Source organism: Babylonia areolata, chromosome 19 (assembly GCF_041734735.1).
Source record: "Babylonia areolata isolate BAREFJ2019XMU chromosome 19, ASM4173473v1, whole genome shotgun sequence".
Lineage (NCBI taxonomy): Eukaryota > Metazoa > Mollusca > Gastropoda > Neogastropoda > Buccinidae > Babylonia > Babylonia areolata.
Window position 1 is genome coordinate 63,351,334 of NC_134894.1, and position 13,697 is coordinate 63,365,030.

A 13,697-nucleotide genomic window follows, 5' to 3' on the forward strand; every position below is an offset into this window, starting at 1 on the left:
TGTAAACTGCAATCATCCGTCTTCGTTAATAGGTAACGTGCAGATTACAACCAGACCAACACTCTGAGACACAGAGAGAAACACGTGTTAAAACAAGGTAAACAAGAGAGGCAAGGCCTTCAAGACTCACTTGTGATAAATTAAATCCCCTAGCATTAATTACAGAGTAATTTCCCTTTTTACCTATCTGCACCAAAACGTTTGCAAAATAAATAAAAATTCCATGCTTAGCAAAAGAAGTTCCTGATTGAACAAAAAATGATAATAATGACTCCTCTTGTTGTTGTGTCAGAATAAGAGGTCAAAGTGCCAAGTTTAGAGAATACAAAAAATATAAATATAACAGTAAATGCAGTTTGCATATAATCAGGCTTCTTTTTTACTTTTTTGTGCCCATCCCAGAGGTGCAATATTGTTTTAAACAAGATGACTGGAAAGAACTGAATTTTTCCTATTGTTATGCCAAATTTGGTGTCAACTGACAAAGTATTTGCAGAGAAAATGTCAATGTTAAAGTTTACCACGGACACACAGACACAGACACAGACACAGACACACACACACACACACACACACACAACCGAACACCAGGTTAAAACATAGACTCACTTTGTTTACACAAGTGAGTCAACAAAAATGATGACAATGTTGACGATGATAAGAACAGCACTGGTAACAATGACCACCAATAATCAACATAAACAATAATACCGTGACAATGAACACAGTAATCAAAACCAACAATCAGTGTCAGTAATAATACTGAGACAATCACCACACACAAAAATCCACACTAACAATCCACACAGTCCCAACAATCAACACCAAAAGTACACACCAACGAAATCACTAAGACAATGACTGAACGCAACAAATACCTTGGTGGTGACAAACACATCGTCCCTCTTCAGCTTTCCCTGACTGAAATATTCACGGAGCACGTCGCCAATCCCTTTCTCATTCCTATAGAACTGGGCAGTGTCGATGTGCCTGTAGCCAACGTCAAGTGCCTGTCCCAACGCCTCTCGCATCTGTTCGTCCGAGATCTGCATTGGCCGTGGAGAACAAAGAAAAAGTAGGGGTGTAATCATGTACTAGCTTTTGAAAAGAGTTTATAAGAAATAAATTCGTAATGGTTTGCTAAAACATGACTATCATCATTGACTATTTGACTGGCCTTCTGTACCATCCATGTGTCAAACAGATTCTGAAAAATGATTTGCCCCACTCCCACAACATTACTGCACACATACACAACGTCATTCAACACTTGTCAACTTCTCACACACAAACTTACAAACCAGCACAGACTTGGTACAGCAACGAAAATAACTTTGGAGAATCTTGGTGCTAGTGGTAGTACTCCGTAATTTCAGTAAACAAGAATTTTTGGTTGGCATTCCTTGTGTGCACTGTCAGCATTTTTGTCAAAATCAAGATTGTCTAGAATAGTTTCCAAATATTTGTACTTATTGACTTTTCCAATAGTTTCACCATATATCCCCAGGTCTGCTGCAGACAATGGGTCTTTTGGAGAGTCGATGTGACCGCGCATGACTTTGGGGCGTAGAGTGTGGACCTCTCAACAGCAAGCTCCCTGAAAGCCTCGTCAGTCTGCATGTGTAGCACTTCACCTAGCTCCAGAGGGCTCTGCTCTCTGGCAGTCTTGTCACGGCAGTTTGTCTGCTACTGAATTCACAAGTCAAGATTTTCATAACTGCAATGAAGTTTTGCACTGGTTCAGAGACCTCTTGAACTCTCGTGTCGAACTTAAGTCGTTTGATAATCATACTGGTCAATTTTCTGCACAGCTCTTGAAACATTACGTTCAACCATTTCGAGCCTTCAGGTTTCTCAGCATTCTGCACAATATCACCAGCTCCATTTGTCACCTCATGGGCACAGGTGAACGTCCTGGTTTTCTCTATGTTACGTTCAACAAGCTGCATGCTTTCATATGTCCCAGTTGGCTGCATCTGATAAGATGCTAAATTCTACTTTAGAATGTATCCACTTCTCAGCATTATATTATTAATCTCTCTCTCCGGACGATGGAACCCAATAGCGTTCTTGACGTAAAGCGCGGTTCCGGACGACGGAACGCGATAGCGGTTTCAACGATTAAAATTTTTTCCATGCTTTCCTCGTGAGGTGGCATAACAATCGCAGCGACATGGGGCATTGCGAAGGGTCAAGGGTCAAATGGAAAGTTTCATCGTGAGATTCCGTAACAACATACTCGCCAGTGAGCGATTGACTTCGGCACCATGCACCCCACATCACAAGCTAATCCACTTGGCGTCACAGGCGTCACCAGTGGAAATTTTGGAGCAAACTAGATCACGACAGCGGTTCTTACTGCTGCTGAAGTGATTGAAATGCTTCAAACTGAAGGTTCCGACATCGACGAGGATGTTGAAGGTGCTGAATAAAGTATCTGCAGTGAAGAAAGCTACCAACAAGAAGGTACTGACACTGACTCAAGATTCGGAGGGCAGTGAGGAGGGTGGGGGAAGGTGGGCGTTCACACGACGAGAGGAGAGGGGTTAGTGGGTCAAGTACAGTGAGTTTCATTCAGTTACTTTATGTTTTGATTTTTTTTCGTAATTTTTTTCCATGGGCCGTCTGTAGGGAAAAGCAAGAGAAAACAATCCGTCCGAAGCGTGAACAGAAAAAGGTTCCAGCCCACGTAAGCCCCCCATGCAATCACTTCCAAGTCATAACCAATACGCTAACCCATCAGCACGTCCGCACAGCTTCACACGTGTCGGGGACGAAGAACCGACTGAACGAACAGTGCATCAACTTCATTTTCAAGTGTTTTCTACCTATTTGCATGAGTGCAGATGTTACTCCAGTACTGCACATGACTGACACTGGGACGGGTGAGCACATACAGTATCAGTATCAGTATCAGTAGCTCAAGGAGGCGTCACTGCGTTCGGACAAATCCATATACGCTACACCACATCTGCCAAGCAGATGCCTGAGCACGTACAACAAAGACGTAAAAAAATTGCTTCAAAAACAGAAAATAAACAACAAACGAAGCTACAGAAGTCAACTGACTTACCATGGATGTGCCAAAGGCCAGAACTGGCACGTCTCTCCCGTCACTCATCTTCACCCTGTCTCCCATGACTCTACAGTCTGCACCTCGATCCCCGTCCTTTTTCACTCCTCTTCCACAAGTCTCCAGCTGGCGTACTGGCTTGGAAACTTGACTCCCTTGACCACACCGTCTGACGGAGTCTGGCGATCTGACAGCAAGTGCTCTTCTGGCCAAGTTGGTCGTCTGTCAAAACGTCTCTCGCATTTATAGATAAAGTGGTCGTGACGACCGTGCTGGAATTTGGGACACCGGCTGCAAATAGAATAGGATCACAATACTCTGCCCCATCTCATCCCCCCCCTCCCCCTTATTTTCTTGTTTCACATTGACTTTATTTTTCGAGAAAAAAAACCTTTCATATTTTGATGCATTCTGTGCATGCTTGATTTGTAACATCAGGCTTGTGTGTGTGTTTGTGTATGTGTGCGTGTGCATGTGTGCATGTGCGTGTGCATGTGTGCATGTGTGTGGGTGTGTGTGTGAGTATTTGTGTGTAAGTGTGCGTATATGTGCATTGCTAAGTATATATACGTATATATATATATATATATATATATATATGTATACAGTGATAAGAAACTCTAGGGAGAGCTGGACAGTACAAGGTCTTCAGAGAAGAAGCGGCAATATTAGCAATTTTGCCCGTCGACTCTTCTATGTTGAAGTCGGAATGGCTGTGTACCCGAATGGGTATACCCGTTTTGGCGTAACATAGTATACACTTATGGTTCGACATTCTTATACTCTACTTAACATTTTAGCCCGTCAGCAGTACAAAACATACGTGAAAAAATACCAAACGGGGAAAAATGTTAAGTAGATATATATAGAAATGTCTACTACAGCAGACGATTTTAAAGGAAACTTGGATCGATTAGAAAGGTGTCTAAAAAGGGATGCTTTTTGGAGCATTCCATGCACCTAGCAAGGGGCTTGGAAAGAATGGGGGATACGCAAAGTGAAGGCGAAAATGTCACGGACGGGTATTATCGATTTTGCCCGTCTCTTGTACAAAACATACATGAAAACGATTAAGACGGGAGTGTGAATGTATACACAAGTTTGAGTTTGTGTCAGTACTTGCAATGAAACTTGTCTCGAGTCCAAACGTGTCTCAAAACGGATGTCTTTGTCGGGCATTCCATGCATCTAGCATGGGGCTTGAAACAGAAACGGGAATTTGCAAAGTGAAAGAGAAATTCGAAAAGAATACGGGAACGTTGTCGGTGTCCGATCTGCAATACGGGACGTATAAAGCAGTTCGATCGAAAGCGGTCAGTGTGCGCAATCGCCGGTTATTTGAAGTGAAGACGGAATGAACTGTACCGTGCTTCGCGAGAGAATGAAATCCAGAGTGGAGGACGAGACAATGGGTTCCGATCCTAACATGAACTACTGTGTACTTACGGAGAGAATGTCGATCGGTAGATATACATCATTTTTAGGTCTCCTCAGAAACACTCCACGACAGGCACTGGTCAGTTTGATCACAGGTGCGTGACTGGAGCCACTGTTTATGACGGAATGAACTGCAGTTTTAAAGGAACACTGGTTTGGCAGTAGATGCGTTACTGGGACCACCGTTTATGACGGAATGAACTGGAATGTTAAGGGGACACTGGCTTGGCAACATGCTACCCAACGGGTGCTCCGGTCAGAGAAGCAACTCCACAGCAAGCTTCCTGTCCTGTGTCACAGTGCCCTCGTTCCACAGTGCAGTCTCCAGTCGGGGGATCAGGCGGCGGCCTCGTCATGCGTGTTTGGGAAGCTGTCCTCGTGGTGTGACAGTGCCAGTAATGATCTTCTGCACAACACAATATGTTTATGTACACACACACACACACACACACACACACACACACACACCGGCAGAGTGACACACATAATGACACACACACACACACACACACACACGTTACTATGGTGTTTAGAAGCGAAAACATCTCACCCGTAGACAAAACGGCACCTGCTTGAGATTCACACGTGGAAGGCGGAGAGAAGGGATCCATATGTAAAGTTTTCATCCGTTTATTCCTTCTGAAAATAGTGAAAGATGTCAAACCAGATTTCTTCGCCAGTCTTTGTTTTAGTCTGTCGTGATCTGTCATTCGTGAAATGGGTGACCTGAAATATGCGGCATAGACTCACTCACTGGTGGGGGGGTGTCCACACGAGCAGGGCGTGACGGCCCGGCAGTGAACTTGGGTGGTGAAGATGCCAGCCTTTCAGCTGCTCTGTGGGTTTCCTGCAACAACATACTTCAGTGTTCGTGACTGCATCACTTGGCAGTGTTGTAGGCTTACTGAGATAAAACGGAATGAATCGATATTGAAACAAACATCGTGTGAAAATCAGTTTCACGTTTGTAAACAGAATGGAGTGCAATGTTAATACTTGTGTGTTCTCTTTAATTTCTTATCTGTTAAAAGTGTGTGATTCTAGACGAATGTAATATAGATTCTTTCCGTCTTTTCTTATATGCCCCATAGTGTCCCAACACCATCACTTACCATACCACCCTCCCCCCGCACCCCCCCCCCTCACACACACACACTTCGGAGACTTGTATACGCGCAGGCATACCCCTGCACAGCCTCACTACACGCACACATGATGGCACAGCGTCATTCGCAAAAACTGACTGAGTGAAAAGAATAAAACAGCTTGCATGAAACACTCACGTGTGTACGACGGAAAAACAGGATGACGGCAGTCTCCTGTGGTGGGCCGGTTCGTTCCTTTCGGCCTGTTTCGTTGTACGTCCTTGCTGTATCGGTTCCGACAGCACTGACCGGGTACACGTGGAGATCCACACACTGGGATTTCCATTCCCTGTATTGCAGTGCTCAAATGCGTTGCACAGAGGACTTCACATTAAAAATGAGCGGGACTGGTGGGACCTTCCTCAACAACGTGCTGTGAAGAAAAGTAACATTCCGAAATTGGAAAGTGCATTTTAACGACCGAGTCAGTGTCCGTGCTGAACTTGAACCGTTTCAACTGGACAGCTGGACGTTCCTTTCTCGTGATGCTTGCGCCGGCTGTGAATGTTCAAGTCAGCGATTTCGCGCGCGTGCGCGCGCTCGTGTGTGTGTGTGTGTGTGTGTGTGTGTGTGTGTGTGTGTGTGTGTGTGTGTGTTAACTTCATTCCGTGATTGCCCGTGGTGTGTGTTAGACAGCTTCTTTCCTCGACAGCACGTATCACGTACGTGTGTGCTGTGTCCTGTGTTGCATGTCAGTATGCTCCTGGCTTTCCGTGGAGAACTGAGGACGAGACAAAATAATTAGCTGCACAGATGGCCATTCTTTCCATACGCACAGACTTGTTCATGTTACGTTCCGAACCCATTGTCTAGTCCTCCACTCTGGTTTTCATCCTCCCGCGAAGCGCGGTGCAGTTCATTCCGTCTTCACTTCAGGTACAAGATTGTACACAGTGACCTCTTTCCTATGTCCCCTTCGTGCACATCCACTTCGTCAGACCAGGGACAGGTCGTGCATGTAGTACAATTACAACATTCCTTCAGCATGTGTTTGTGTGTCAGTGAACAGTGACAACTTCATTCCGTGTTTGTGTGTCCGAATAGTCGCCGGGGCTGACAATTTCATTCTGTAACTGATGATGTTGTGCGTGAACACTCACAAGTTCATTCCAGGATTGTGTGTGTAGGCACTGACAACTGACTTCATTCCGTAGTTTGGTGCGTGTACACTGACAACTTCATTCCGTCAAAGTGTGTGTGTGGCTCTGTGCAAAACATGTGGAATCATGTATCGGTAAGTACAATCGCAAACCCTTGTGTCGTCGTACACTTTCGTTTTCAGCTTCGCGCGACCGGGACACCACACTTCATTCCGCCGTTTACAGTTTCGAACTGAAGTGCACAACTCTTGCGCGCTTACCTCTTGCCATCGGAATTGCGCATGACCGTTTACAAATAATTCAGACGGGCAAAATCGTAAATGCCCGTCCGTGACATTTTCTCCTTCACTTTGCGTATCCCCCATTCTTTCCAAGCCCCTTGCTAGGTGCATGGAATGCCCCAAAAAGCATCCCTTTTTAGACACCTTTATAATCGAGCCAAGTTTCGTTTAAAATCGTCAACTATAGTAGACAATTCTCTATATATCTAATTAAAATTTTTGCCCGTTTCGTAGTTTTTTCACGTATGTTTTGTACTGCAGACGGGCAAAAATGTTAAGTAGAATATAAGAATGTCGAACCAGAAAGGTGGACAAATTTTCGGTCCAAAGGGTATACCCATTTGGGTACACAGTGATTCCGACTTCAACATAGAAGAGTCGACGGGCAAAATTGTTCCTTCAGTCAAGTTTTTCAGCCCTTAAAACTCTAAGGAGGCCGGGCCGCACCCAAGTCATGACTCCTGGATGCCCTTGTATTGCCTTTTTTTTCTTCTTTTTTCCCTGGTCATCAGCAGGTTCGAACCCGCGCCTTCAGGGTTGTCGCCACTTCAGGACTGAGTCACCTTTTCTGGCAGACGTTTTAACCACTGAGCCATCATACACCTAGTTTGAGTATGGAAATTTAATCGTTATGAAGTTTACTTTCATTCCTCCTCGACCAAATCCAGCTGGAACTCTTTTCTGCTGCTTCTGCCATTGCCTTGAGAGCCCATGTCCTCTCTCTGCCAGAAATCGACAGCTGTTTCATGAGGCTGTAGGCAGATGTGCTCACAAACCGTCTTGTTCCAGTCTCTATGGCGAGGACTTTGGCTTGGAATCCAGATTCTCTCAGGCTGCTGGCTATACTAGCATACTTCTCGGTCTTGTAGATGTGGGCTTCCTCCATTCTACTTTCGTGTGGCACAGTGAGCTCAATCAGAATCGCTTGTTTCGTTGCCTTGGAGAGGAGTACTACGCCAGGGCTCATGCCGCTCTTGCTGATAATTTCCGGGTGTTTCTTCCCCTCTGGTAGGTCAACTGTGCATTCCCAATCTTCGGCATCATCAAGCAGCCCACGTTGCCATACTTTGGATGTTACAGTTGTTCCTGGTCCGTTTTTATAAATCCGCAGAGGTCCGTGTTCAACAATTCACTGACCAGTGCCGTGCAGACGACGCTGGTCGTAACTCAGTGAAACGGTTCAAATCTTTTCTGTTCATTCTGGTTAAAATCAGTGTCCACTTAAGAATATTCATATGCAGTAAACACGCCAATAATATTGTTAGTGTCACTGTACGTGTTCTGTCCAGAATGTGTATTTCTTTGCTTTTAATTGCGAACCAGAAAACCGAGGTCAGGGCGTGTTGTCACCAGACAACTGGACCACTGCAAAGGGGTAACATCGCTTTTCGGAATCCGAAACAAACATCAACGAAATAAACTGTTAATGATTCGGAAATACGGCTAAATTCGGGAGATGTACAACCTATTATTGGTATGACTATAAAGATATTTTCTCCTACAATATGTAAGCCAAATTTGGAATTGGCAGAAAAAGTATTTCCAGAGAAAATGGCAATGTTAAAGTTTACCACGGACACACAGACACACACACAGACAACCAAACACTGGGTTATAACACTGACTCACTTTGTTTACACAAGTGAGTAAAAAATGAACGTGGGAACTGTCTCTGTTACAGATAATGCTTACTGTTGCTCGCTATAAAAACAAAATTTACTTCCAAAGTGACTTGCATTGGTGGAAACGTTAAAAAAAAAATGCATTATTATCATCTATGAATGTGAACAGCTGAAAATATTTTTTCCTCATTCATTTACATATTGTGCATTTCCATGTGTTACAATCGGAAACGTTTTATATGACAAACAACCTTCGTTTTACTAGGATATGCTTTCCATTGTAATCATTTTACTAGTTAGTTTGTTGTTTTATATTTTTGATTACTTTGTTTGCAGAAGTAGCACTTGCTGTCCCGACTATCTGGGCCAGAGTTTGATCATAGTGGAGAGTGTTTTGCTTAAATACCTACTTTAGGACAGTCGGTGTTGGGAAATGTGTATGTACATATATAATGTACAAATCTGCAAACTGAGGAGAAAGGAATAGGAAAAGGAGTGATTAGATGAGGGAAGGGTGGGGTAGTGGTGGGGTTGGAAGTCTGTCTAAAATCACAACTGTGGGCTGACGTTAAACAAGGGAACGAATGAACACACACACAGTGTTCTCACAATTCTTCACGTTTGCCCGGTGAGCTCAAAGGGGCGTAGGCCTCGAGGAGAACCTTCCTTTTCTCACTGAACTCCTGCAGCTCCTGTTGGGGCAGGTAGGCGTGGCACTCCACCTGTGTACAGGTGTGACTGATCAACAATTCATCATCATTGTAGTCATCACTGTCATAATGTACAGGTTTGACTGATCAACAATTCATCATCATTGTAGTCATCATTGTCATAGTGTACAGGTGTGACTGATCAACAATTCATCATCATTGTAGTCATCACTGTCATAATGTACAGGTTTGACTGATCAACAATTCATCATCATTGTAGTCATCATTGTCATAATGTACAGGTGTGACTGATCAACAATTCATCATCATTGTAGTCATCACTGTCATAATGTACAGGTTTGACTGATCAACAATTCATCATCATTGTAGTCATTACTGTCATAGTGTACAGGTGTGACTGATCAACAATTCATCATCATTGTAGTCATCATTGTCATAATGTACAGGTGTGACTGATCAACAATTCATCATCATTGTAGTCATCATTGTCATAATGTACAGGTGTGACTGATCAACAATTCATCATCATTGTAGTCATCATTGTCATAATGTACAGGTGTGACTGATCAACAATTCATCATCATTGTAGTCATCATTGTCATAATGTACAGGTGTGAATGATCAACAATTCATCATCATTGTAGTCATCACTGTCATAGTGTACAGGTGTGACTGATCAACAATTCATCATCATTGTAGTCATCATTGTCATAATGTACAGGTGTGACTGATCAACAATTCATCATCATTGTAGTCATCATTGTCAAAATGTACATGTGTTACTGATCAACAATTTATCATCACTGCAGTTAATGTTGTCACAAGTGACATAATTATCATCATCCATCCCTAAACAGTAGTTTTAAATTCAGTTTCAGTTTCTCAAGGAGGCATTACAACGTTCGGACAAATCCACACACGCTACACCACATCTGTTTGGCAGATGTCTGACGAGTAGCACAACCCAAGGCGCAAATCCAAAGTTCTTCCTTTATACCATGTCTCACTCTCTTGACAAACACCTGTCACACTATTTATTACACAATGTCCTGTTATGTCAGGTGACTAATGCATGAACGTCTGTCAGTGACATGCCCGTGAACAATCGTCATTCTGAACGCACGCCAGTCCGCATACTGACGGATAAAGGTTGAAGCCTTTCACACACACACACAAACACACAAACACACACATACACATACACTCATGGTACACAGAACGGAGATAATATGGTATACAGACCATGGTGGATATGGTACACAGAGCAGGATGGATATGGTACACAGAACAGAGTTGATACGGTACACAGAACAGAGTTGGTAAGGTACACAACTGGAATCACACGCTCTCTCTCTCACACACACACACACTCACTCACTCACACTCACATGGTACACAGAACAGGGATGATACGGTACACAGAACAGGAATGATACGGTACACAGAACAGGTTGATACGGTACACAGAACAGGGATGATACGGTACACAGAACAGGAATGATACGGTACACAGAACAGGTTGATACGGTACACAGAACAGGGATGATACGGTACACAGAACAGGATGATACGGTACACAGAACAGGGATGATACGGTACACAGAACAGAAAATGATACGGTACACAGAACAGGAATGATACGGTACACAGAACAGGGTTGATACGGTACACAGAACAGGGTTGATACGGTACACAGAACAGGAATGATACGGTACACAGTACAGACATGATACGGTACACAAAACAGGGATGATACGGTACACAGAACAGGGGTGATACGGTACACAGAACAGGGATGATACGGTACACAGTACAGAGATGATACGGTACACAGAACAGGGTTGATACGGTACACAGTACAGAGATGATACGGTACACAGAACAGGGATGATACGGTACACAGACCAGGGATGATACGGTACAAAGAACAGAGATGATACGGCAGACAGGTGAGTGTACACACCTGGTTGAGGACGGGCCTGACAGTGGCCACAGACAGAAGGGTGTCAGTCTGCACAGAGTTGAAGTTGCTGATCCCCAGGCTGTGGATCTTGCCCTCCCTCACCAACTTCTCCAGTTCCTGTCAGACAGACAGAGAGAGAGACACTGGGTGAGAGAGAGGGGGGGGGGAGATAGAGACAGACAGACAGAGAGACACTGGGTGAGAGAGAGATGGGGGGGGGGAGACAGACAGACAGAGAGACAGAGAGACAGAGTTGTTTTTTTTTCAAATGCGGCTTGGTGTTTATGAATACTGGTTTACTGAATCCATTCTACCAGCCTCTTGTTGATGATGTAACCATATAGTCTGCCTGATATATTAGAAAAATAAATCCCTTTATAATTGTATGGGTCAGTTGCATCACTTTTCTTACAAAGAGGAATTAACTCAATCCATTTTGTTGGGTAAATAAATTCTGACTACTTTCTAAGATAATCAACAGTAGGCATTCATAAATATATATATATATATTGTGTGTGTGCGCGCGCGACCGGGCGCGCATGCGTGTGCCTACGCGTTTCTTTCTCACACGCTCGAGCACACACACACACACACACACACACACGCACGCACGCACGCACGCACGCACGCACACACAATGACGTCGGTGTATTGTAGAAAGAGGGGGAGGGGGATTAGGGGTAGGTGGTCAGAGGGCTGGGGTCAGAGAGGGAGGGGGGTTAGGGGTAGGTGGTCAGAGGGCTGGGGTCAGAGAGGGAGGGAGAGGGGGGGGGAGGGGTAGGTGGTCAGAGGGCTGGGGTCAGGGAGGGAGAGGGGGGGAGGGGTAGGTGGTCAGAGGGCTGGGGTCAGAGAGGGAGGGGGAGGGGGGTTAGGGGTAGGTGGTCAGAGGGCTGGGGTCAGAGAGGGAGGGGGAGGGGGGTTAGGGGTAGGTGGTCAGAGGGCTGGGGTCAGAGAGGGAGGGAGAGGGGGGTGGAGGAAAAGATTCTCTATCAGTGAACGCAAGGTCCATATAAGGGAGGCTATCGAAACTCCATTTGCTTTGGTTACAATCTGGATTTGTTCTCTTCATTTCCCCACAAATCACCTCTCGGCTTTTTCTTTCTCTGATTTCCTTAGTTGTCTTCCCAGTTTCTTTCCTTCTCTCTTATATAGATCTATATCTATATCTTTTTAAAGCACCTAGAATTTGGTCTCTGACCGAGGACAGGCACTATATAAGTATCCATATCATCATTTTCATTAATAACTATCGAGTGCACACAAAGAAGGACATGATACAAAGATAATGAAAATGATAATAATGTTGATGATGATAAGAAAACACTAATAACCATCACCCCCAAATATTTACACCAACAATAACACTGCGACAATGAATATCACAACCCACACCAACAATAAACACTGAGACAATGAACACAACAAATACCTTGGTGGTGACAAACACATCGTCCCTCTTCAGCTTTCCCTGACTGAAATATTCACGGAGCACGTCGCCAATCCCTTTCTCATTTCCATAGACCTGGGCAGTGTCGATGTGCCTGTAGCCAACGTCAAGTGCCAGTCCCAACGCCTCTCGCATCTGTTCGTCCGAGATCTGCACTGGCCGTAGGGAACAAAGAAAATGTGGGGGTGTAATCATGTACACATTTTGGAAAGAGTTTTTACGAAGTTCATAATGGTTTGCTAAAACATGACTATCATCATATACTATATGCCTGGCCTTCTGTACCATCCATGTGTCAAGCAGATTTTGAAAAATGACTTGCCCCACTCCCACATTACTGCACATATACACAACGTCATTCAACACTTGTCAACTTTGAACACTCAAACTTCCTCACCAGCACAGACTTGATACAAGAGTGAAAACATTTGGGGCTCGCGTTTCTTGTGTGTATAGTCAACACTTTTTGTCAAGAACACGATCATGGTCGAAAACTGTATTTGTAATCGCTGACCATTTCAACTGTGTCACCATCTGTCACAAGATTTGGTACAGACGATGGATTTGTTTTTATTACTGATACATTCCAACTGTCTGCCCTTCTTTTGTTTGCTTTGGTCTGGATCGTTCAGACGAAGGGATTGCTTTGGACGCCAGAGAGAGTGCTGCGTGATGACATGCAGGAAGTTGTGAGCGATGTGCACGTGCATTCGGCTTGAGGCTGAAGCCCAGCTGCCTGATGCTGGTGTGCAGGTGACGCAGGACCGGGGAGGACTACATGATCTGCACTGAGCTGGGCACATAGAAGTTCACCGCCTTCCCCTTGGGTTGCGGTTCGTTAACTACCTGCAGGTGGTTTCCGTGCTGTCTGCTCCATCTGCTGTGACCATGCAGGACCTTGGGATGTCCAGTGTGGATTTTACAACAGCAAGCTCCCTGAAAGCCTCGTCAGTCTGCA

At 44.5% G+C, this 13,697-nt stretch overlaps 2 protein-coding genes and 1 long non-coding RNA gene across 4 annotated transcripts in view; all 3 read right to left on the reverse strand.

Moving 5' to 3' along the window:
* Positions 1 to 4,721, reverse strand: part of LOC143293922 (aldo-keto reductase family 1 member A1-like) — a 30,662-nt gene extending 25,941 nt beyond the window's left edge. Inside the window, exons 1-3 of one of the 2 annotated variants that reach the window (XM_076605310.1) lie at positions 4,520 to 4,721; positions 3,074 to 3,364; positions 879 to 1,046 (exon numbers count right to left, since the gene is read on the reverse strand). In XM_076605310.1, the coding sequence (XP_076461425.1) occupies positions 879 to 1,046; positions 3,074 to 3,139 (234 nt within the window). In that variant the 5' untranslated portion in view covers positions 3,140 to 3,364; positions 4,520 to 4,721. The remainder of the gene's footprint in view (positions 1 to 878; positions 1,047 to 3,073; positions 3,365 to 4,519) is intronic. The other variant, XM_076605311.1, reaches the window with a different exon arrangement.
* A 615-nt stretch (positions 4,722 to 5,336) lies between these two features.
* Positions 5,337 to 10,384, reverse strand: LOC143293925 (uncharacterized). The gene is made up of 3 exons (XR_013056828.1): positions 10,227 to 10,384; positions 9,268 to 9,380; positions 5,337 to 5,357 (listed from the first exon to the last, which is right to left on the reverse strand). It is a non-coding gene; the product is annotated as an uncharacterized LOC143293925 (long non-coding RNA).
* Positions 10,385 to 10,703: 319 nt separating this feature from the next.
* The window catches only part of LOC143294238 (aldo-keto reductase 1B-like), a 3,721-nt gene continuing 727 nt past the window's right edge, over positions 10,704 to 13,697 (reverse strand). Inside the window, exons 2-5 of the mRNA XM_076605669.1 lie at positions 13,590 to 13,692; positions 12,722 to 12,894; positions 11,293 to 11,409; positions 10,704 to 10,712 (exon numbers count right to left, since the gene is read on the reverse strand). Coding sequence (XP_076461784.1) covers positions 10,704 to 10,712; positions 11,293 to 11,409; positions 12,722 to 12,894; positions 13,590 to 13,692 — 402 coding nt within the window. The remainder of the gene's footprint in view (positions 10,713 to 11,292; positions 11,410 to 12,721; positions 12,895 to 13,589; positions 13,693 to 13,697) is intronic.